Genomic DNA, 23,844 nt, shown 5'->3' with positions numbered 1-23,844 from the left:
TCTCCGGATAACACAGCTGGAGACGGGCGCCTGGACCACGCTCCGGAGGCTTTTCCTTGCGGCACGATCCCAAACTGACATTTTCCTAATTCCCGAGGCCAGGGTGAGCTGGTTTCTCCCTTCCAGCCCTGGAAAAGTTTAAGTTCGGCTCTTTGCCTTTCTCAACCTCTGGCTGCCATTCCAGTTGACTAAAGGAGGTTTTTTTCCCTTCCCAGAGCGGCCGCTCCGGCATCTTTCAGACTTCCTGAGGTTGGAATTTGCAGAGAGAGGCTCTTTCAGTCTTGAAATACAACTTTCATTGGGGATAATAATATTTGGGAGCTGAAAAAAATACCAGGAATGCCTCTGCTTCCCTTTGGTGGGCACAGCCGGCCCCAGATGCGCTGTCCCAAAACCACCATTTCTCACCCCAGAATATTTAACAAAAAAAAATTAGGATTCTTCCTTCGAGTCCAGATTTAGGATCCCGTTTTTCCCTTGCCTATGGCCTGGGGAGATGATGCTGAGTCCCGTGGGCACCAGCTCCAGGGCTCCATCTGTGCTGATGGGGCTAATTAGCCCTAAGCAGCCCTAATAAATCTCCCCAGCCACCACCAGCTCGTCCCTGTAGGAATGCAGTTTTCCAGCCTTTTCCTTGGATTTACCTGCTTTCCCTGATGATCTGGACCCTGGGCCCTGTTTGCCTCGCTCAGGTGTGTGAGGCCCAAGGGAGATGGTTTTTCCCTGAAGGATCTGAGGCTCCTCCCGCTCGGAATCCCATGGGAATCCATGCGACCCATGTGAATCCATGCGAGTGTTCCGCCTTGTTTTTATGAAGTTTATTCGGTTGCTAGCACTGAAAAAAAGCCGAGACCCGTGTCCTGAAAAGCCCCGAGAGGCAGTGAGACAGCCTGGACAGGATAAAAATGTAACTTTTCCCGGGAACGTTTTGATTAAACGTCATTGAAGTGACTCTGACAAACACGTCTTCCCTTCGCCCACCACATTTTTATTAAGTGACTGTCTTGGAACCACTTTACCCCGCTTTTTGTCACGCCCTGACCCCGACGGCGACTCCAGGGACCGCTTCTGTCCCGCCCTGGGGCCACACACTCCCGGTTTAATTACGAGCGTCATTAATTAATGACGCACGGGCCGCTTCCCCTCACACGCACCGGCCGCCAGGGGGCGCTGCCCACAGCGCGTGAGGATGGGGGGGGCGGAGGCCATGACGCAGTGGCGGGAGGGGAGGCCCATTCCCGCTCCCGGTGCCCGTCCCGGTTCTCGCCGGGCGGAAGCCGCCGCCCTTTTCCCCCTTTCCCTCCCTTTTCCCCCCTTTTCCCCCACCATTCCCGGGGGGACGCCGCCACCACGTGACGGGCGTGGGCCACGTGACACCACGCGCGGCGAGGCCCCGCCCCCTTCGCGCGCGCACGGCGGCGGCGGCGGCCGAGGGGAAGCGGAGGAAGGCGGGGCCAGCGCGTGACGTCGCTGCGAGGTTGACGGGCGTGGCGACGGGCCAATGAGCGCGCGAGACGCGGCGGCCGCGGCCAATGGTGGCGCGCCGCGGGGGCGGGCCCAGGGCGGTGGCGGAGGAGGAGGAGGAGCGCGGCGGGCGGCGGCGGCGGCGTGAGGGGACGCGACGACATCGCGGCCCCGGCGGGCGCTGAAGACGCTGTGGCGGCGGCGGCGGCGTGTGCGGGCCGCGGGCGCTGAGCGAGCGTGTGCGGGCAAAGCGCCGGGGGCCGCTGCCGCCGCTGCTGCTGCCGCCGCCGTTCTCCTCCTCCTCCTCCTTCTCTTCCCTCAGCCGCCGCCGCCATTTTGTGCGAGTGCCTCGCGCGGGCGCCATGTTTGTAAGGAAGAATTAGGGCCGCCATCTCCGGCCAGCAGCACCTCCCTCCCCCCGTGTGTGTGTCCTCCCGCTCTCCTGTGCCCCGGGGCTGCCGCTCGAGCCGCCGCCGCCGCCGCCGCCTCCCCGCAGCGCCCGCGCGGGGCGGCCGGGCCCGGGCGCTGAGTGCCCGTTAGTGTCTCACTAAGTAACCGTGAGTGCAAACCTTCATCATCTCTCCTCACTGAGGGGCCCGGCCCTCCTCCTCCTCCTCACCGAGCCGCCCCCAGCGCGGCCGTGCGCGCCGCCGCCGCCGCCGCCTCCTCCCGCCGCTCCGCACCGCGGGCAGCGGCGGGGCCCTGCCTTCCTCCACCTCCCTCCTCCTCCTCCTCCTCACCACACCACAGCCAGGCACAATGGCCTTTGAAAGCCTGTTCTCCAAACCCCCAAACCCAGTTCTTGACCCAAACATGCCCGACTCTGACAGGCAACATGCAGGGGACGAAAGGTCGAGTAACATTCTTCTCTCTCTCCGCTTCTCATAATGGTGGTACTTAGTGGGGTGATGCTGGTAATGATGATGATGCTGATGCTGATGATGATGATGCTCTGTTAATGTGCCTGAGGGGGTTAACGATGTTTTTGGGGGGCAGGTCACCTTCAGGCTGGAGCGGGGTGGTGGTGGTGGGGAATGCAAATTGGGGAGGGGGGGTGTCACTGCATTAAAAGTGCATTTTTTTTTAGCAAGGTTTTAATTTTTCCTTTTGGAATGCATGCGTTTTTACATCTTCATTGATTTATTCTGGCTGGGAAGGGGGGCTGTTTGCCATTCTTTCCATAAATTGCACTTTCCAGGGGGTGTCTGTTGAATGTCACCATTGTTCTCTGTCTCAGGCAGGAAAGGGTGCTCCGAGTTGGGCGGGTTTTTTATTTTTGGCTGTTTTTGTTGATACCACAATCTCTCACTAGAGCCATATTTAACGTCATTTTCTTGCCAGATTCCACCTTACACATTTAACTGGATCTTTTTTATGCAGATTAAGGGCTGACTGACGTTATCTTTGCCACCTCTCAATCCCCATGCGCAGAAACCCAGAGTCCTGTTCCTGGTGAAAGGACCTCTGTTGCTCCCTCCCTCCTTCCCTCCCTCCTTTTCTCTCCTGCAGCTGCTGGAAATTCAAATCCTTTCTCCAGGCAGCTCTGGCCTTCCTAACTAGTTCCAAAAATACTGTGCCAGGGTGGCAGTTACCAGTGCTTGAGCCTACATCTGCCCTGAGCACTCCTGACAAAGCTGCAGGAGTTAAAAACGCCGAGGTTTTGGCATTCCCAGAGCTTGGCCTCCCCCCACACAGCTCCACAACCATTTGTGGTACTTCAGAGGACAGGGAAACACTGGGAAAAAAAAACCAAACAAACAGAAAAAAAACAAAAGGCTTGTGGGTAAATGCAAAACTGTTGTTGGAGAAAAGAGTCCCGAGTTCTGTGTTATAAATTGGGAAGTGGCCCCAAAATGCTCCTCGGGTTTGGTGCAAGGGTCAGGGCAGAGCCCAGAGCTTCTGGTGCTTGTTTTCCCCTTTCTGCTTGTCCTTGGCAAAAGCTCCTGGGATTTAGTGCAAGGGTCAGGGCAGAGCCCAGAGCTGCTGGTGCTTGTTTTCCACTTCCTGGTTGTCCTTGGGAAGTGATCCCTAAAATGGGCCTGGGCTTTAGTGCAGGTTCAAGGCAGAGCCCAGAGCTCCCGGCTCTTGTTTTGCCCTTCCTGCTTGTCCTTGGGCAAGGGTGGAAGTTGTGTCATGCTCTGTTTTCCAAGCTGAGTGCACACCAGGAATCCACTGGGCTCTCTGGAGCTGGGGCAGAGCTGTGCTGTGGAGTTCCTGCAATCAGGCTGTGACTTTTCACTGTTTCAGGGAGTGAAAATATCTGGAGTTCTCAAATCCTTGAGGACAAGCCCGAGTGACTCCGGGTAGTGCTGGGAGCAGAGTTTTTCCAGCTTGGAGTTCTCATCCTCTCACCAGCTGTTCCCACCAGTACAACCAGTTGTGACGCTGGTAATTGTGAAATAGAGCCAATAAGTGCCACCTAACAGCCTAATTAATTTTAATTTACAAGTGTTGCTTTATAATGTTTTAATTTATGAGGTGAAGAGCAACAATACACACGACCTGGGAGATCATAACTTGTACTTTTCCTAAAACTTTAGCTCTGTAAAATGAGTTCATTCCCTTCAAAAAAGGCCCGACTCCAAAGATTTTGTGTTACATCGGGTGTGCAAATGTAGGACCAGTAAAACCAGTTCACTGCAGGGAACGCCCATACTGGCAACCTCATCATTCCCAATCAATTTGTGCAGCAGGAATTCTGTTAGTAGTTTGATTTGAGCTGATCTGTTGAATGATAAAGAAATTATTTAGTAAAAAATAATTTAAAAAACCCCTGTCTGTCCACACTTTGAATATTCTAATTTGGAAGGTTGTTTTAATGCAGTTTTCTCAAGACAGGAATGTTCTTTAATTAGTTTTAGTTAATTCCTAACTAAATAATTCAGTTAATTTAGTTGTTGACAATATTTTGATGATGAAGGGTCTGAGCCTTCAGCACAGGGGTCCTGGAAAGATTTTTCCTGCAAGGATTTTGTGAGGATTTCTTGGTTCTGTGTGGGTAAATCCATGGCAGGGTAAAGAATAAGTTGGAGGCAAGTTTATTTACACACAAATCAATGCCTGGTTTCCCAAAAAATAGCTTGAAATTAATTTACTTTCACTTTTTACTGCTCCCAGCCACCCTCTGCTTTTATTTGATTTTCCCAGTGAAAATTATCTGTTATTTGGAATTATTTTCCTTCTTAATTCCTAATTTCTTAAGCAGCACTTTAGTATCAAAATTTGGGGAATTTTAGCCATCAGGGAATTTTAACCCAAAGTAAAATAATTTTTAAATGAAATGATGAGGAATGAAAATTTAAAAACCTCAATAATGTTTGAGGGTAAAGATTGCCAGAATATTTCAGAAAATGCACCCAGGGTTTGGATCTTGGGCTTAAGGAGCTTCTGGAGTAAATCTTCTTTGGGCGTAAGGAATTCTATTTTTAAGGATGACCTGAAATAAGGTCAAGGAAGGGGAGCTAAAATCCAGGTTTGAAGGTTAGAAATGAAATTAAAATACCAGAATTGGATTTTTTTTTTGATTCTCCCTTCCCAAGTATTTGTGGAGCTGCCCGGGGATTTCATCAAGTTGCTTTTCCCTAGAAGATCATTTGGCTCCTGGGCCTTTCTGATTCATTGGAGAGATGCTCTAGGAATCCACTCAGGCAGTGGGAATGTTTTCTGGGATTGTTTTCACATACCCATCTAGCTCCAAGTATCTGGAGGTTGTGGGAGAACGGGGAACTCGTGACAGGGAGGTTCTGCTCTCCCTTCCTGGTGCGCAGCTCCAGTTTGGGATTTAAATGGGAATAAAAGCAGCCAAACCAGAAGAGCATTCCTGCCTTGACACTTCTTGAAAAATAACTAACTTTCCAAGAAATGGTATATTTGACCATTATATTTTCAATCCATATTTATCCAGTTGTTGGATTTTTATTTTTTTCATTCTTTTTCCTTCCTCCCCCTCCCTTTTTTTTTACATTCTTGAAGCTCAGTCCTTGGAAAATGCTTGGATGTTGTGGAAGGACTTTAAGAGATTAGATGGTTTTTGTAATCTTCCCTCTGCCATGCAATCCAAGGGATCGTATTACTGAGACTGGTTTACCTGGAAAGTTATTCCAGTCCTGGATGCATCCCAAAAGTGGAAATCCATGAGTGTAATTCCCATAGGAACTGGGTCATGGGAACGACTTTGTTCCCAAGGAGCATTTTCTGTAGGTATTTTATGGAAGAGGATATTTTAATTGATCCTTGAGGGAATGAATTTAACTGATATTGTCAAAACGTAATTGGATTTTTGGGATAGCTGCAGGTGTTTCAGGGATATTAATGTTCCAGTTTTATTTCATTAATGTAATTCCAAGAAATTCCAGGTCATACAGCAGTCATGTCTTCTCCCTGGCATATCCATTTATCCCAAAAATCACAGCTTGGGGTTGCTTCAGACTTCATAACTTGTTTTTTTTTCCAGTGACAGGTGAGCTGGATGATAACATGGAATTTTATTGTCTTCCTGGTATCCCTCTTGCAGGGAAGATGGAGAGCTGGAAGATGGGGAAATAGATGATGCAGCCTACGAGGACGTGAAGGAACACGGCTCCAAAGGGGAGGACAAACAGAAAAACGAGAAAGGCCACCGGAAATCCCGGAAAAAACGCAAAAAAGAGAAGGAAAAGAAAAAATCCAAACGGAGAAGACGGGACAAGCATAAGGTTAGGAAAAAACCCAACATTTTGGAAGTGCTGATTTGATTCATGGGTGTCCAGGACAAAGATCCAAGAAACTGGTGAAGGAATTAAAATGGTTTTATTACCATTAAGACTTAAACTGCTCTTAAATATTCAGAGTTAAGCCCAGGTCTTGGAAGCTGAACCAGAGGGATTTGGAAGTTTTTAGGATAAGATGTACAATGTAAATTTATCACTTTTGTGGAAAGAAGATGATTTCCCCAAAATTCCCAGCTTTTTTGTTCTGTTTTCTAGCATAACTCCCCTTCCAGCGATGACAGTTCCGACTACAGCCACGACTCCGACATGGAGCGCACGGAAAGGCCCCACAAAAAAAGCAGCAGCTCTTCCTACAGGGATTATGATTCCTCCTTCAGTCAGGTAGGAAGTTTCAAACTCATTCCTCATTTCTTTATTGAGGGGATATTCCAAAAATACAAATATAAACAGTGTGGGCTTGGAAGTTTGGCTCCATCCCTGTGCCTGTTCTCCCGGATTTCTGAAAGCACATCCAGTTCTCATCTCCCTGAGGAGATTCCCAGGTGTAAAGCAGGATCTGTGGTAGAAAATAAGCCTGATACCAATTTTTCCTCCATCAGGCAACAGGAATTAAGGAATCTTTATTATTAAGGAATCTTTTTATTGCCTGCACTGGATTTAGGCTGGACTCAAAGGAAAAAACTCTTGAAAAGCCACTTTTCAGTATCTAAAGTTAATTCTGCTTTTTGGGACCTAAATTTTCCTGGCTTTTCTCAGTTGGTGAATTAAAATTATTAATTTTTCCTGAATAACTGATTTTCCCTGTATTATTGATGGTTTTTTTGGGGCAAATCTGGTGATGATAAAACAGCCCCATAAATAGATTTTTAGAGCAGTTTGGAGGGGTGGGGCTTGGAAATATGGAATTGCTTCCTAATGCAATCCCTTTCCTTACAGCATGGACACGTGTCCGGGAATTACATGAGTTCCCAGAAAATGCAGCATAAAAAAAATGTCAAAAGTAAGGAATATGACAACTACAGTCACTACAGCGATGAAAACTTTGGCAATTACAACGAGGAGGAAAAGGATGAGGATTTTGCTGACCAGCTGAAACAGTACAGACAAGCTAAAGAGACTTCCAGTGGGGATTTGGGACCTCCATTCCCAAAGGAACCAGTGAAGAAACAGGGCATGAAAGGGATCCAGAAAGGTAAGGGGAGTTTTGGTGGCAATTTCGGGGTGGAGACCTGGATGAGGGAAGCTGCCATGGATGGTTTTCCTGGGATATTCTGGCTGGTCAGAAATAACATTTCCAACAGTAGAAAGGGAGGGATTTAATTTATTCCATTTGTCTCTCTTTGATGCAATGAAAGAATCATTTTCCCTTAATTTCTGTGATCCTTTTAAGAGGTTATTCCTGTTTTCCAGGCATTTCCCAACGAGGGAACAACTACAATGTTGGAAGAGGGCGTGGAATGCAAAAGAAACTGAAGCGCAAAGATCGCGGCAGGGGCAGAGGTGGCAATAAAGGATCCGATGGCTTCCATGAGGTACCTGCAATTCCAGTCCTTATTCCCAATGCCTGCGTCACCAGTGCTCCAAAAAGGAGCTGATAAAACGTGGATTTTTTTTTCCCAGGATGGCAAACCAGTGAAGAAATGGGTTAATATGAGCCAGGAGTTCATCAACCAGCACACGGTGGAGCACAAGGGCAAACAGATCTGTAAATACTTCCTCGAAGGGAGGTGCATTAAGGTAAGTTTAATTCGTTTTTAAAATAAATTTTTATCAAACTTGGGTGTTGAAACTCAATATTTTGATTTCTGATGTGCTGAGGATTTCTAGATGAAATTATTTGTGGAAAAACATCCCCTTCTGTTACACACTTTGATTTAAATTTGAATAAAAATTGTTATTTTTATTAATAAAAACATCCTAAACTTGCCCTGAGAATGATAATGTATTAATGACATCATTTCTCACAAGTCTGGAATCTAAATAGGCAACAATTCCTGAATATATTGAATTATTTCCTACTGATTTGGGAACTTTGAAGGAATGGCTTTGTGGTGCTAAACTTTAAAAAGTGGGATTGGTAGAAAACACAACCACTGAATGCTTCTCACTTTTATTTGGTTCCTTGGGATTTAGCAGTGGAATTTTCTGTTTCTTACCCAAATGGTAGAAATAAAAGTGGAATGTTGTGTTTCTTGCTGCCTTTCAATACCTCTGGCTCAGATGACTATTTGCTGCCACCTTCAGTTTTAGAAGGGACTGAAAGAGCACTTGGTGTCTTTTTCAGGAAAACAAATCCTAAAAAAATACCCAAGCCCCCATCCAGCAAAATAATCCTAAAGAATAACAGAATATATTAAAGTAATTCAGTAAAATATTATTTCAATGCCTTTTTAATACAAATTCCTAGGTGAAGGCAGAGAACATGGATTGTTTTTTGTCACCATTCCAATTCCAATCCAGGAATTTTCTCTATGTCCAGACCCCCTCTATTTACAGTTTTTATTGCTTATAATGGAATTGAATGTTGGTTAAGATGAAAAATTTAAATTCAGCTGAGGAGGATGTTCTTTTTACTATAGAATTAGATTACTCAGCATTTCAGATGGATAATGGTTTTTCCTTGTTTTTTTTTTTCCCACTTTATTTATAGGGAGAACAGTGTAAATTTGATCATGATGCAGAGATTGAAAAGAAAAAGGAAATCTGTAAGTTTTACATCCAGGGTTACTGCACCAAAGGAGAGAACTGCATTTATTTGCACAATATCCTTTAAAAGTATTTCTAAATGCACCTGAAATGTTAATTTCTATTATTTTATTTCTATTTATTTTGATAGAAATGATTTCTAAAAGTGAATGTTTTTTAAGAGACTCCACCATCTACTGTGTAGATAATTACAAGATTCTTTTTCTCAAATACTTCAGAGGAAAAAAGAAAAATTTACTGATTTGTAACATTTTCAAAAATAAAATCCCTGGAATTTTAGATACATTTATCCACACTCTTAAACCCCTGATCTGTTCCTGGTGTTTTCTTCTGGAATTGAGACCTTTCCCTTTTTAATCACAATCGGAAAATTCAATCTGAAGGCCACAGAAATGTCATTTTTAGGAGGATTTTAAATGGAAGTAAGAGGCGAGTTGGTTGTTAGCTTCCAAAATTCCTACCATAACAATGAATTCCTGATGAAGAATTGAGGGATAGCTGCCAGCTGGATTTTAGAACCTTCCCGAACTGTTAGAAATCCTTAATTCCTTCCTCACATGAATTCCCGTGCAAGTTCTACCACACAGGAGCAAAGTGTTATCAAGGAGATAAATGCAAATTCTCTCACGCGCCCCTGACTGCAGAAACCAAGGAGCTGCTGGATAAGGTGAGCGATCCGGATACCGGGAATATCGGGATTGCTGTACTCAGAGTGGGGAAGGGATGGAGGAGCCTTTTCCATGTGCTCTGGGAAACCCTGAGCTCTGGTTTATAGGGATATTCCCTCTCCAGTCACTGCCCACCAGGCCTTAAAAGGAAAAGGGTATGAATCCAACACTAAAAACTTGAGGAATCCTGGAATAACTCCTTTCACTCCTGTTTGAAGGAGGTGGACTTGTGGGAAATTGTTCCTTCCTGGAAGAGAGAAGATTTTCTTTGCTGGGATTTGGTGTCCTGGAAAACAACTCCCAAAAATGGGGTTAGAATTCCTTTGAGTTGGATGTCAATATCCAGCAGTATTGTAGCAAGTAATAGGAAAATTGTTTAATTAAATATGGAAATAATATTTCAATAAAAAGCACAAGACTAAATTGAACTGGAATACTGGAAAACTGATTAAATGCTTGCCACATGGCTTTGTTCCAGGTTTTGAATAATGAGGAGGAACCCCAAAATGAAGATGAGAAGGAGCTGGAGGAGCTCCGGAAGCGGGGCATCGTTCCCCTTCCCAAACCCCCGCCGGGGGTCGGACTCCTGCCAACCCCCCCGGAGCAATATCCCTTCTCCGAGTCCGACATGGAAAATTACCAAGATCCTTCAGGAGATTATAAGAAAATCCCATCTCTTTTTGAAATCGTTGTGAAGCCCACTGTGGATTTGGCACACAAAATTGGGAAGAAGTAAGTGTCGGAATTCTGGGGAGAACTCTCCTGGATATTTACCATTTAATCTTTAATCATTGTTCCTGTCGGGATTCTCAGCTAAGTTGAGGATCTGCCAGATAATTGATACCAGGATTATTTTGTATTTTCCATAGAAAGGAATGTAGGCCTGACATTCCAGAAGTTGACTCTTGGTTTGCATCTCCATCTGCAGGTGGAGCAGTTTGTTCCCTGCTCCAGTCTTTTTGTAGTTGGCTTTTTCTTGGGCAAAACTGATGGAGATGAACAAATATTGGAAAAAATGCAGTACTGGCCAAGTTAAGGAATGTGGAATGGGTGTAGTTGGAAAATAATGCTCCTTTGGGAATTTTATCCAATGTCAGGTCAAATAAAAGTGGGAGGGGGTGAAGAGAGCCAACTGTTGGTGTTTGTAGGTCCAGAATTTGATTCCTTGATTTTCTTCTGCTTCCAGGCCACCGGCCTTCTACAACAGCGCGTCGCCCCCACGGCCGCCGTTCCAGGGCAACGACCCACATTCCCAGCACATGTACAATCCAGGCTCGAGTCCAGGGCCAGGTCCTGGCATGTCCCAAGGACACAACGGGCCCCCGATGCACCCCGGTTCTCCTGGGCACCATCCCTGCGGAGGCCCCCAAGGGCCGGGAATGCCGCAGAGCCCCCCCATGCAGGGCGTTCCCCCGGGATACATGGGCCCGCAGAACCAGACTGGAATGCCCATGCAGGGGCAGCAGGGTGGGCCACCTCTCACCCCGCCGGGGATGGGAGGCTCCTACAATTCCCCTGGAGTGCAGGGACACATGGTGAACATGCCAAGGGACAATCACTGCCCCCCGGGGCCACAGTACCAGCAGATGCCCGGCGAGTACGAGCCCATGCAGAACCCGGCTGACTTCTATGACAACTATTATTCCCACCAAGCTGTACACAACTTCCAGCCAGCCAATAATTCTGGAGGTAAGGACATCTTCTGGATGAACTTTGGATAGAAACTTCCTGGAATGTCTTCAGTGTTCTGGCTTTCTCAGTTGGTGCTGTTCAGTTGTGTTGTGAAGTAATGTTATGCTTTAGGGTGAAATGAGATATTGGGAGGAAATCCTTCCCTGTGAGGGTGGGGAGGCCCTGGCAGAGTTTTCCCAGAGAAGCTGTGGTTGCCCCATCCCTGGAAGTGTTCCAGGATGTGTTGGATGTGGCTTGGAACAGCCTGGGATAGGGGAAGGTGTCCCTGCCATGGCATGGAACTGGATGTTCTTTAAGCTCCTTTCCAATCCAATTCATTCCATGATTCCATTTTTATAGCTGTCAGCATTTCTCTAGGATAACTGCTAACTGGAGTTTTGTCCTGCAGATGGAGCATGGCACGGTGAATTCACGGATCACCAGGCTCACCTCATGGCTCCGGAGTCACATCCGGGCGGGAGCGAGTCGGACTGCATGGGTGGCCACATGGGCCACAACCAGGGCATCAACGTGCCCGATTTCCTGCCGGCCATGCAGAAGGCCCTGTACGTGAGGCTCAGCCAGAAGCACCAACGGGATGGAGACTCTGCCAGCAGCCAGGGCCAGAGGGCCATGAGCAAAGATGAAGGTGAGCAGGATTTGCTTGGAATTTTCATCATGGTTAATGGCCATGGTCAACAAATCTGTTGACGTTGACTCGCGTCACGTCACTGTTTACAGTTACCGGGAATAGTTACTGGAAGCAGCAGCAGCTCAGTATTTTCAGCTCTTCTTCCCAGCTTGTTTTAGGATCTTAGTGTAGGTTCAGTCCATCCTGGCTCTAAGGAATAATTTTTGGATCTAGTTGCACTTTTGAAAGGTCCTTTGGTTGATAATTACTTTGGAAAATCCCATGTTGGTCCAGAGAGGTTTCTCGCTGCCAGGACTGGAAGTGCATCCTTGATCCTGTTTCTTCAGTTGCACCTCTTGATCTGTTACCTCTAGAGCCTTCTCTGATATCCTTTAAAATAAAATACTGTAATTTCTTCTCTTCCTGAATCTCAACCTCTCCTACAAATTTTGGGATTTGGATTAAGTAAAGCAGCAAATTCGTAATGTACCTGGATTGAAGACCACTGCAAGGGGCCATTTTACTTTTCCTTCTCCTATCAAGACTCAGATTTTAGATACGGTTTTTGTACTGGTACTGATAGGGATTGTTTGAAAGCAGGTTACTTTCCCAAATTAATATTGATGGATATGGAGACACTCCCAGCCTGTGTTGCATTCTGTCTCCACTACCTCCAGGTTTTTGTGTTACGGCATTTCTTTGACTAAACGGATTTTGGTCATTTGAGGTTGTGATTTTTATGACACTGGGGGTGATTTAATATCAGATCTTTTCAGTGCGACTTTACTGAGGAGTTTCCCATTAGGGAGTGTTGAATTCTCTAAGCATTTTTTGCTGGAATAATCTAAATTTTGTGGCATTTCTTTGATTTTTAGATGACAATGTCAACTGGTATTCCAGTAGCGAGGAGGAAGAGGGGAGCAGTGTTAAATCAATCCTCAAAACCTTAAAGAAACAAAGCGAAAACTTTAGGAATCGGCAACAACATTCCACGGAGCAGCACATGCTCGGGATGCCTACGGATCCCAGGCTGGCAAAAGACAAAGGTGTGGGGCCTCAGGCTGCTGACCCGAGACTCCGGGCCTCTCCAAGGCCCAACCCCAGGAAGCCTTCGGAGTCGGCGTCCCTGGATCCCCGGCTGGCCCGCGATCCGCGGATGCACAAGGTCAGCGAGGGCGGCCATCCCGGCCCCTCCCTGGCCGGGGCCAAGCTGGATTTGCACCACGCCCACGCCGGAGTCAAGGTCAAGCAGAAAGGGCTGGATGATGACGAGGAGGACTCAGAGAGGGAGCTGAGGGAACGAGCTTTCCTCATCCCCTTGGAACCTCTGCCGGGCGTCACGTTACGGGATCCCCGCTCCCAGCTGCGGCAGTTCAGCCACATTAAGATGGATGTGACCCTGATGAAACCCAACTTTGCCAAGCACATTGTGTGGGCCCCCGAGGACTTGCTCCCAATCCCTCTGCCTAAACCCGACCCCGTCTCTTCCATCAATTTACCTCTCCCTCCACTCATTGCTGACCAGAGACTGAATAAACTGCGGAATTTGAAGAACGATCCGCACCCCAACGCGATGCCAGCTGATCCCCGGCTCGCTGCCAAGGCCAAAAACAGCCTCGTGGGCCGGGGTGGCTACTTGGATCCATCCACAGATTCCCATGCCAGTAGCTCCAGCAAACTGGGCGATCCTCGCTTGCAAAAGAACGTTGATCCCAGACTCCACAGACTGTCGAGTGCAGACACTCACCACGGAGTCGGGAAGGATTCTCACCCTCCCAAGTTCGACCCCCGGCTTGCCAGAGCTGCTGCCAGCTCATCCCAGCCCTCAGAAGCCACGACTCCGAAATCCGACCCCGATGCTCTGCCTCCCTATGCGCCCAAATTATCATCCAGTGGTGTTAGGCTGGGAACTCCCGGCTCCATCCTGAGCGGGATCAGTCTGTACGATCCCAGGGATCACAGCTCATCCTCGGACACGGCTCCGGCCAGTTCGGGAGAGAACGGAGAGAACCAGAAAAAAAGCATTTTGAAAAATTCCAGTAAAAATGAGCCGAGTCTTGCGGAAGATGCGTCCCAGCAGAAGGCTGCCTCCAACGTGGAAAAGCCCACGGAAGGATCAGCAGAAGCTGCTTCAGACAAGGCAAACAGCACCAGTAAATCTCAGGCTAAACACTCCAGCGCTGCCCCTGCCGTCCATAATCTCCCAATCCAGGCTCTGTCGGGATTAATCCGGCCACAGTACAGCGACCCCAGGCAGGTGAGGCAGCCCGGACAGGTAACGCAGGCCCCGGAGAGCGATCCCAACGGAGAGTCGGATGATAAATCCTTAAAAGATGTTTTCAAGACTTTCGATCCAACTGCTTCCCCGTTTTGTTAGCAGACGGCTTTGGAGTCTTTTTACCGTTGTGGGTATTGCAGTTCTCTGCTGTTTTGTACCTGGGTTACCTCTTTTGGCTTTATTTATTTTTAAATTATAATTCCCACCACTTTTCAGCTGCTAATCTCCGAACCACACGCAGTTCTCCAGTACGCTCGAGTGTTTGCAAAGCTGTGGTATTTTCTAGAGAATCCTTTTTCTTTCCAATTTCAGGGAGACTAATAATTGACCTGTAGAAAGGAAACCAATCCCCCCGGATCGTGTTAGAGCTGAGAAAAGCACTTTCATTGTAAATAAGTCATGGAAAATTCCCAGAGCTGTATATGTGTGAGCTGCCTCTTTCCCAACCACCACTTAGATCCGATTGCCACATTTGTATAGATCCAAGCAATATTATGTACATGAATTCCCGGGAGAGATGCCGTTCCAGGACTGCCAAACCCCTGAACTGATGGAAAACCTCACGGAAATGAATTCAAAGGAAAGCGTCGCTCCTCCTTTTCCAATGAGTTGATGTAAGACACGGACAGTTTTTATTCCTGCAGTCAATATTAGTGTAAAAGAGACTATATCACATATTGAGGATGAAAAATGTCATATCTTTTAAAAGTATTTTATTCTATGCTGTACATAGAAGAAATTGTGAAGTACATAACTAGCAAAAGTAACTGTTCGAAGTGGAGAAAACTACATTGTCTAATACGGAAAAAAAAAAGGTTTTTATTTAATTTTTTTCCACGCCTACACGATTGGGATTTAGTGCTCCGAGTTCCATTGTGGTGTTCATGTATTTCAAGGTATTTTTGTATTCAGCTGCTTAATTTGTATTGCTTTTTTTGTATGGCTGTAACTGCAGTACTTGTATTCATGGTGTCTCGACGACATTTTTAACAAAACAATTAAAAAGGGTACAGTTAATGCCTGGTGACGACTCCGTGTGCATACGGTGGCAGCTGGGAGGAGGGGGACTGAAGCTGGGCTTTTTGGGACGGTTTGTGGGGTTTTAACATAACCTTGTACCTGATCCCTAGGTCTCATGGAGAGAGTTGCCATTTTCCATCACGGAACATCCTGCATGTCATGAATTCCCCAGGTTTTGCATGGGAGAGCACAGCTGTCCTGCAGACCTCCTGTCCTGCCTTTGGGGCTGCTCTTTCTCCAGAGGAAGTGCGGTCATTCCTAGCCAGCTGCTTTCCCAATAAAAATGTGCCGGCCGCTCAATCAATCATCTGCTTCCCACCCCTTTGGAAGGCTTCTCTGCTTTAAGTCTCTTCCTTGGTGGACTTTTTCCTCTTGTTTTTCCCTTGGCCAAGTGATGGTCATGGACCTTTTCCTCTTGTTTGTTGGCCAAGTGGTGTTTCCACTGGGACAGCAGAGTGTTTATCCCAAATTCTGAGGTTTTGCCTTGCGTGGATGAGCTAAGAGAAACCTGTGATTCCTGCACAGCAGAGGAGGCATCTCCGAAGGCAATCATGGTTTCAGTTTGCCTCCCTGATATGCCAGAGCAGGAATTCCATCAATTTTACGATTTTTTTGGTAGCAAAAGTAGAGGATAGACATGGAACTGGGTTGTTATTTTGGAGCAACCCATTAGTCCTTTATTAGCTGTCTGTTACTTCTTCATCTGCTCACTGGTGTGGCTGCTCAAGGTTTTCCTCAAAGAAACCAAGCCAGCAGGGAAAAACAGTGTGGAAATAGGACATGGATACAAAGGCCTGCGAGTCCTCCCAGCCTGTTGTCTCCATGTGTATTTCCTTTCTGCCTTCCTCCCTCCTTCCCTCTCCTGCTTTTTCCATTGCAGATGGCTTCCCAGAGTCTGCAGTGTGCCTGCTGCTGCTTTTTCTCGGAATACGGAGGAGGTTCCTTGTTACCACGCACGTAATGGAATTCCCGGTCTGGGGAAGCTGGTTGGGATGCAGGTGGGACATCAAGGTGGGCTGGAATGGGCCACAGCCATCATGGAGCCAGTTGTGATCTGCTGTGGTGATGGATTGTGTATTCCACAGGGGAGGCTCCCTTCCACCTCTCCTGCAGAATTCCAACATGGAGCAGCGTTTCCGTCGGACAGCTCGTGATCCTGAGGCTGGAAGGATGGATGTGGAGAGCCAGGATGCAGGAGCAGCAGTGTCACCCGTCTAGGATACTCTGGAAGCTGTGAGGTAGGTGATCTTGGGGACTGAATGTTTACTCTGGATAGGAGAGAATCCTGGGGCTGAGTGGGATTTTGGGAAGAAATCTGCAGGCTCAGGGGCAGCAGGTGAGACAAAATGCTCACCAGTGCTGTATCCCTGGATATGTGAAGGAGGAAAGGCTGAAAGATGGCACAAAGCCTGAGCATCTCTGGATCACAGAATCCCGGAATAGTTTGGGTGGGAAGGAACCTTAAACTCATCCCATTCCACCCCTGCCATGGGCAGGGATACCTCTGACACCTCCCACTGAATTGGGATTCTCCAGAGCCCCGTCCATCCCATCTCACCACCTGGGGGTAAAACACTCACCAGAAGATTCCTGGCCTCCCCATGGAGCCTGTTCCAAGATTTTCCTGCCACGATGAAAACCTCCAGCATGAATCCTTCACACTGCAAAGTATTCCTCCTCTGCTTCCAGCGGCACTGGGTCAAGGAGCCTCTCTGGATTTACAGATGTCTGTCCGTAACTGTTTGTCCTTTCCTAGGATTGGGATGCTTTGGAACATTCCTGCTCCGAGGGGGTTGCTCTTGCACCAGAGATATCAGGGTGGGCTCAGCCTTTGCCCCTCGAGTTTTCCGGAGCCCTAATTCGTCCCGGTCGGAATTTAAAGCCTCCTTGGCTCTGTGCTGTGTCAGGTTTTTCCTCCACTGCTGGCAGAAAGCAGCAACTTCTTCTTCTTCAGGGTCTGCTGGGGGTTGACCCAAACCCTGTTGGACGAAGGAATTGGTTTAACATATCCCTGTGCATCCTAAATTATGGAGAAATCTGGATGTGCCAATGTGTGCATGATCCACACGGCATCGCTACTTCTTAATGCTTCAAAATGCTTCAGAATGCTTCAAAAGCTTCTTACAGGGAGAGGAAAGGAGGGGGCAGTTTGTTGATAAGCAGGGAATTTTCCAAAGGGAAATTTCCAGGTCGTAAAGGACTTTGGGATCTAGATAGCCAAAATTAATTAATTAATTAATTCAGCATCAGCAAAGTGAAAAATGGGCAAATAGAGGAAGTGCTGAGTTTAATTAAGCACAGGAGGAGCTTTGTCACCCTTGGGGCTGGTTGTTCAGCAAATGGGATTCTAAAAAACCTGTGTTTCCTTCAAAAAGAGATGCTGATCCCAGGAAAAGCAGTAGGATTATAGAGGAGGATGGGATTCAGATGGAAATGCTGCCTCAGGGAGAGGCTAGTGCTGTTTGCACTTGTTTTCCAGTTGTTTTCAGGGAAAATCTCCTCCCACGGGCTTTACAGTCAGATCGGGTGGCTGTTGATGGCAGCTGCGTGGGAAACTCTTGGGAATTTGGCTTTTGGGAATAAAGAGGATAGCATGGACTAATTCCAAATAAAGGTGCTCTATGATCCAAAAATCAAGTGGGGAATGGACCAGGTAAAGGTGACTTCAAGGACAGTCAGTGCCTGGGATGATGCAGGGTGGGCTTTGGACACGAGACAAGCACAAAATGAAAGTATTCCAGGTGGGATATTTCCTCCAGCTGGAGTCCCACAGCAGCCAGATCCCAGCTCCCATAGAAAGACCTGGATGAGAAACTCCCACAGCATGGAATTGCCCTGGCACAGAGAAGCTGTGGCTGCCCCATCCCTGGAACTGCTCAAAGCCAAGTTGGATGGGGCTGGGAGCAACCCTTCCCACCCAAATAATTCCAGGATTGATTCCACGGTGACTCACTTTGACACACGCCGCCTCGGCCGCCCTCAGGACGTGCTGGACTGCTTGAATGAGGTTCTGCACGTTGCTGAGCAGCAGCTCAGAGGAGGCCCTGCTCTCCCCAGTCACTGCTTTCACCCTTCAAAGACATTCCAAAGGATTTTGTTGGAAGGACAGTGCACATCCCGACTGTTGTTATACCAAACCCAGCTTGTCCCCTGCACCATCAGGGCAAGGAAACCCATGGAGGGAAGGGAGGCCTCCAAACTGTCCCTCAACTCTTGGACAATACCTACCTCCCCTAGGACCTCTGGGGACCACCACCCACATTCCTTGGAGAAGCGATCCCTCTTGGATGCCCTTGGGAGAGGTGATCCCAGCTGCTGGCAGCTCACCTGGCCACGATGCCGAGCTGGCTGCTGATGGATTGGGTGTGCTCGGTGGCACGGAGCAGCTCCACGGAGCATCTCTGGTCCAGGCAGTGCTTGGCGAGGATGTTCCCAAACTTAACGACCACCTGCCCATCGGAAACCATTTGCCTGGCACAGGCAACAAACTGCTCCTTGCTCTGGAACGGGATAAAAATCAATGGGATTGGGGAGAGAAGGAAAAAAAAGCTTTTCCTGCAGGACAGGGAAGGTCCAGGAGGCTCAGATACATCCCGAGGAAAGACAGGATGCCAAGCTCACATCCAACCAGGAGGAAGGAATTTGGAGTATTTTGCATTAATAGAGCTGGTGCCACTCTCCCAAGAGCTGGGTGACACAGGGGTTTGGGATGGAGTTGCCATGGTCCTAAGGGAAAACTAGAGGGATGAAACGCTGCCTTACCGCAATGGGGCCCTTCCTCCGCAGGAACTGAGCCATGTGGAGCATCCTCGTGGCCATGTCCTGGGTCACCTGGGACACCTTGCTGGGGCCACCTTGCCAGTTGTCACAGTTTCCTCTCTCCTGCTTTGCAGGGGAGGTGCTGGAAGGGCCATCCTGGTGCTGTCGAGACAGTAATGGAGCAAATTCCAAACCTGGAATGTGTGGATACAGCGATGCCGAGTGGTCTCCTCCACCTGGATGTTCCTGAAGGAGATTTTGGTGAGTAAAGTTGGTGGGAGAGCTTCCCACTCCCTTCTGGGTCTACTCCACCTTCCCACCAGCCCTTCTTCCTAAATCCAAAGCCCTTGGAGCCATCTCCAAATGGAGTGGGGTGTCCTGCAAGCTGACAGTTTGCAATTCATTCCCAGCACAATTAGAGCTCTAAAGCACTTTGCTGAGGGACCTGGGTCTGTGCCAAAGCCTTTCCCAGCTCCTGACACCCATGGGAATGGAGTTGCTGGTATTCGCAGAGGGAATGTGTGGAGGTGAGGGAGAATGCTACAGCCCCTCTGCCTCTGGAATGGTGGATTGGGATGGATGTAGGAGAGCCTGGCCGATCGGATATCCAGGAATCCAGGGCTGCCAGCAACCTGAGCTGCCTGAGTGGCCCAGGGTCAGCCTGCTGACCTCCAGAGGCCCTGCCAGCATCCCTCACATTCCTGCTCCGTGCTGGGAGCACCAGGAATGATGGACAGCACTGACCAACACCCTGCCAGGGAAAAGAGTTCCCATATCAGTTCACCCACTTCCTGCATGGTTCCACTCGCTCCTCTGCTCCTGCACGGATGAATTCCTGCTGCCTCAGTGGGCTCTGGCTCTTGGGAGAGTCCAGCTGTGCTGTTGGGTGATCCTGGGAAGCGTTCCCGCTGCAGGCATTTTGTGAGGCACCGCAGGACGTCCCTGTCGATTCCATGGGTAACCCAGAGCTGTGTGACAAGGTAGTGTGCCTTGGCCGACCAGTACCACACCATGCCTTCCAGGTGGGGATCCCCAGGGTCCTGGCAGGGATTCCCAGGGTCCTGGTGGCTCTGGAAGTGCTGCCGGGCGCTTCCTACCACGTCAGCCGTGAGGAGCAGGAGGTGGTCAGCCATGGATAGCAGGTCAGGCTGCGATGCAAGTTGAGCACCGGCCTCCAGAGCACCCTGGAGAGTGTTTCTGACCCTCTGGACATCAGCCGTGAGCTGATTTGCCTTCTCCTCAAAATCTTCTTTGCTCCTCTGCCTCTCCTCTTGGGTGAGGCTGGACAGAGCTGCTCCAACCACGCCTTGGATGAGCTGCAGCTGTTCCACGTTGACCCTTTCCATGTGGAGCAACAACGCCTTGGCCCTGAGGGCCACGTCCCTCTGCAGGAGCTCGAAGCGGATGGCCAAGCTGGCGGTAGGCAGTGGGGAGAGCAGGAGGGTGTTGGACACATCCAGCAGCGCTTCCATGAGCACCTGGATCTCCTCCCGGAGCACCAGGATTTCTCTGGCACCGTGGTCTCCAGGGCAGGATAAGTAGGAGAGCCGGGCAGCCTCCTGCAACCTGAGGGAATTCTCGGCCACAGCAGCCAGGAGGCTCCGTGGGCCAGCCTTGTTCCTCACAGCTCTGCTCAGCTCCCTCAGGAACAGGACATCCCTGCCCACGAACCGATCCATGGCATCCAGCAGGACACACATGCCAATGGCCCACCGGACACCATGCAGCTCCAGCGTGGCCTTTTCCATCCCACAGGATTCCCTGACGGACACTGCCTTCTCCAGGAACCCTTTGGTGTTCAGCTGAGCCAGGGAAAATTTGGCTTGGAGCTGCAGAAAGCTCTCCTGGACATGAGAGGGATTGGGATTTTCCCTTCTGCAGGCTGTGCTTGCAATGTCCCCTGCCACCTCCACTGCTCCTGCTAAACCCAGCAGGGTCTCATCCAAAGCCTGCTTCCCTCTTGGAAAGTCACCCGACAGGATAAATCCAAGCACCTGCTGGGCCAGACCATTCCAAGAGCCTGCCACAGCTGCCAGGCACTCCCGAGTCTCCTGGATCCTTCCCGAGAGCCTGAGTGCCATCTGGAGAAGCCTGCCTGGAGCAGGGAGCTGCCCGGGGGCCGTTTCCGTGGCCAGGCTGATGATCCTTGGGGTAAGTGCCTCGATATCCCAGTGCTGCTCCAGCAGCTGGAGCTGGGGGGGTTCAGCCACAGGCAGCGCTTCCCGTGCTGCTTCCACATAGCCATCGGAGAGCTCCAGCAGGATGGAGCAAGCAGCACGGACAGTCTCCATGTCACCGGCTCGGGATGCTCCCAGGAGAGCTGTGATGACAGGGTGTGTATCCCCTTTCCCTGGATCCAGGTGGAAGTTAGCTGGTGGTGAAGGTGGATGATTTTGGATGTCTCCTTGGAACGCTGCCTCATCCACACCGGTTTGTGTCCCAGCGTGGGACGCGCTGAGCTCCAGCCCCTTTTCCACCTTGGTGCTCCGCACTTGCTCCCGGAGCGGGCTGAGGATCTCCGGGTGGTTGGACCCGTCCAGCCCGGCTTGGACATGGAGAGCAGAGTCCATCAGGGAGCTCGCTGCCTGGGAAAAAGCATCCCGGCTTTGGAGGCAGGAAAACCTTCCTGGAATGAGGGCCGTGACTGCTCCCAGCTCCACAATGGATTTGGCCAATTGCTCCACCCACACCAGCAAGCCATTCCTGAAGATGGGATCCGTGGTGCTGTCCACGTGCCGGGTGGAGGCTCCCACCACCCAGCGCGCCCAGCCCATGAGGCGAGCGGTGTGCCAGGAGAATCCCTCGGGATCCCAGCATTCCAGTGCTGCTTCACACCATTCCTTTTGCTTGGCCAGCTCCAGGATGGATAACTCAAGGAATTCCCTCATGCCGATGGTCTCCTCAAAGCAGCGCAGGAGGTTGTTGGTGGCTCTGGCCCAGGCACAGGACAGGGCCTGGAGCTGCTCCATGGTATTCCCACTTGTTTCCATGAGCAGGGAGGGGAGGCTGGCCAGGAGGCTCCGTAGGTGCTCCACGCCCTCCCGGATTTCCCTGGCAGTTTGGGCTTTGGCACACCTGGCCAGCAGCAGATCGGCCGCTCGGAGTATCCGCTGGGCCTGAGCGAAGAAGGCAGCAATGAGGGGCTGGAGCTTCCTTAAAATTCCTCCTGGTCCTGCTGGACAACATCCTGAATGGGCAAGGCTAAGGGCACCTTCAACCAGCTGCCTCAGGGGCTCCTTCTCCTCGAAGAATCCATCCAGGATTTGGCACAGCGTGGCTCTGAGCGCTGCCCGGTCCAGGTTTTCCAGCTCCTCCCTCAAGCGGTGACATTCCCGCTCCAGTCCGTGTTCTCCCTGGCCCTCCCTCCGGCTCATGCGGCTGCAGATGCTCCTCCTCAGCTGCAGCAGGACCCAGCAATGTTCCACCAGCTCCAGCTGCAGATCCAGCCTGGATGACTCTGCCAGCAGCATTCCATGGAGAATGACCGCTTCCAAGTGGGAGCTGAACCTGCCCTTGGAGAGGCGCAGGGGGTCAGGGTGGGAGAGGAGAGCCTGGAGCCTGCTCATCTGCTGGGAGAAGATCCCACTCCTGTCCTGGGGCTCCGTGAGCAGAGAGTGGAGCTCCCTGATGGTCCTCTCTGTCAGCTGGAAAACAGAATCTCGGGAGAGGTCAGCTTGGCTGTCCCTGGAATGTGTCAGGGCCGTGTGGATGAGTGAGACGCACTTGTGGAGCAGCTGCAGGGTCTGGGCCAAGCTCTTCCCTCCAGGACAATCTCCGAGTTCCTGGAGGCGCTTGGCTGTCAGGCGGCTCAGCAGGGGCACGGCCTCAGAGAAGGCCTGGAATGCAGCCAGCAGCCCTGGAGTGTCCCGGGCATCCCGCAGCACGCTCAGGCATTCCAGGAGCCAGCTGGCAGCGCCAGTGATCCTCCTCATCCCTGCAGCCTCTTCCAGCTGAAGGATCTAACCAGGAAACAAGGCAGAAAAGCCGCTCAGGTCGGGAATTCCTATTCCTGTCCCATCCCTAGAAGGGGGGTGAGGTGTGGTTTGCTCCATGGATCTGCTGGAGCTTCTTCCCCCGGCTCGTGTCCTTCCCAGTGTCCCCTCACCTTTGCTGTCTCCATCAGAGTCCTCCTGGTGGCCGCTGCCAGGTGCTCTCGGTGCTGAGGGCTCTCTGGATGTTCCTGGAGCTGGAATGCTGCCAGCACCACGTCCCTCCCAGCCTGGAGCAGGGATTCACCCACGGGACACATCTCCGTGCTCCCTTCATCGCCGGAATCCTCGGACAGCCTGGAATGGAAGGACGGGGCTCAGCACTCCTGTCTATTCCCCACTCCCAATCCCACTTCTCCAGGAGGATTCCACCTTTTCCATCTCTCCCCAGCCCCAAAATCCACCCGGGAGACTACCATCCACCTCACCTCCTTGCCACAGCAGCGAGTTCTTCCATAGCTTTGGCTAATTTTCCTGCCTTTTCTCCCAGAGTGGGAAAGGCCGGACAAATCCCATCTTCCCGTTCCAGGGCGAGGAGGAGGTGGCAGAGCTCCACAGCCATGGGGCAGAGAATTCCCTGGATAGCTTTGTTTTCTGTTGGGAGCCCGAGCTCAGAGAGAGAAAAAGGCTCCATGTTCATGTTGTCCTGCCTGGAAAAGGGAAAAACCCCTGTGGTTAATTTGGATCCAGTGTGGAACAGCTCCCGGTTTTCCCAGCAAGCCTGGATGGGGATGGCAGCTCCTGCCTTGGGAAACGCTCCCGGCTTTAATTTCACCCAGCCCTGAAACCAGGTCACTCACCTGGAATTCCTGGGACACCGGAGCCGGGATTTCCTTTCCCGGGAGATCATCACAGGGTGTTCCCGGCACTGCAGAGCCGGCATTCCCTCACAGGGAGGGATTCGGGACAGCGGAGCGGGGGGGTGCGCGAGGTCTTTCCTCCCCAGTTC

General features: G+C 50.2%; 2 protein-coding genes across 7 annotated transcripts; one reads left to right on the top strand and one right to left on the bottom strand.

Annotated features, from left to right (window-relative positions):
* The first annotated feature begins 1,599 nt into the window (after nt 1-1,599).
* On the top strand, nt 1,600-15,144 carry ZC3H6 (zinc finger CCCH-type containing 6). Of its 5 annotated transcripts, none has more exons than XM_038131447.1 (13): nt 1,600-2,021; nt 3,712-3,852; nt 5,978-6,158; nt 6,429-6,554; nt 7,110-7,365; nt 7,566-7,705; nt 7,794-7,910; nt 8,824-8,935; nt 9,437-9,546; nt 10,026-10,279; nt 10,734-11,236; nt 11,628-11,867; nt 12,725-15,144. In XM_038131447.1, the coding sequence occupies exons 4-13, from the start codon at nt 6,480-6,482 to the stop codon at nt 14,224-14,226; spliced, it is 3,309 nt and encodes a 1,102-aa protein (XP_037987375.1). In that variant the 5' UTR covers nt 1,600-2,021; nt 3,712-3,852; nt 5,978-6,158; nt 6,429-6,479; the 3' UTR covers nt 14,227-15,144. The 5 variants fall into 5 exon arrangements, with proteins under 5 accessions (XP_037987375.1, XP_037987376.1, XP_037987373.1 ...); XM_038131446.1 differs by lacking the exon at nt 1,600-2,021 and adding an exon at nt 2,186-2,315; XM_038131448.1 differs by lacking the exon at nt 3,712-3,852.
* Nucleotides 15,145-15,297: 153 nt separating this feature from the next.
* Nucleotides 15,298-23,526, bottom strand: LOC119698834. 2 transcript variants are annotated; one of them, XM_038131443.1, is made up of 7 exons: nt 23,324-23,526; nt 23,012-23,192; nt 19,695-22,865; nt 18,910-19,152; nt 18,475-18,647; nt 18,101-18,218; nt 15,298-17,126 (listed from the first exon to the last, which is right to left on the bottom strand). In XM_038131443.1, the coding sequence occupies exons 1-7, from the start codon at nt 23,455-23,457 to the stop codon at nt 16,866-16,868; spliced, it is 4,281 nt and encodes a 1,426-aa protein (XP_037987371.1). In that variant the 5' UTR covers nt 23,458-23,526; the 3' UTR covers nt 15,298-16,865. The 2 variants fall into 2 exon arrangements, with proteins under 2 accessions (XP_037987371.1, XP_037987370.1); XM_038131442.1 differs by having other exon boundaries at nt 17,020-18,218.
* Between the last annotated feature and the right edge of the window lie 318 nt (nt 23,527-23,844).

The sequence above is a fragment of the Motacilla alba genome, chromosome 3 (genome assembly GCF_015832195.1).
Source record: "Motacilla alba alba isolate MOTALB_02 chromosome 3, Motacilla_alba_V1.0_pri, whole genome shotgun sequence".
In the NCBI taxonomy this organism is placed as follows: Eukaryota; Metazoa; Chordata; class Aves; order Passeriformes; family Motacillidae; genus Motacilla; species Motacilla alba.
The sequence above is the reverse complement of the archived record's forward strand: the minus strand, read 5'-3'. Positions and strand labels throughout refer to the sequence as shown.

Excerpts from the sequence above, each read along its gene's own strand:
- ZC3H6 (XM_038131444.1), top strand. The coding sequence starts at position 2,224 with ATGGCCTTTGAAAGCCTGTTCTCCAAACCCCCAAACCCAGTTCTTGAC. Across the intron at positions 6,555-7,109 it reads ATGATTCCTCCTTCAGTCAG|CATGGACACGTGTCCGGGAA; the intron begins GTAGGAAGTTTC and ends CTTTCCTTACAG. Across the intron at positions 11,237-11,627 it reads GCCAGCCAATAATTCTGGAG|ATGGAGCATGGCACGGTGAA; the intron begins GTAAGGACATCT and ends TTTGTCCTGCAG.
- LOC119698834 (XM_038131442.1), bottom strand. The coding sequence starts at position 23,457 with ATGGCTGTGGAGCTCTGCCACCTCCTCCTCGCCCTGGAACGGGAAGAT. Across the intron at positions 23,193-23,323 it reads CTCGCTGCTGTGGCAAGGAG|GCTGTCCGAGGATTCCGGCG; the intron begins GTGAGGTGGATG and ends CTTCCATTCCAG. Across the intron at positions 18,648-18,909 it reads GGAGGAAGGGCCCCATTGCG|AGCAAGGAGCAGTTTGTTGC; the intron begins GTAAGGCAGCGT and ends ATCCCGTTCCAG.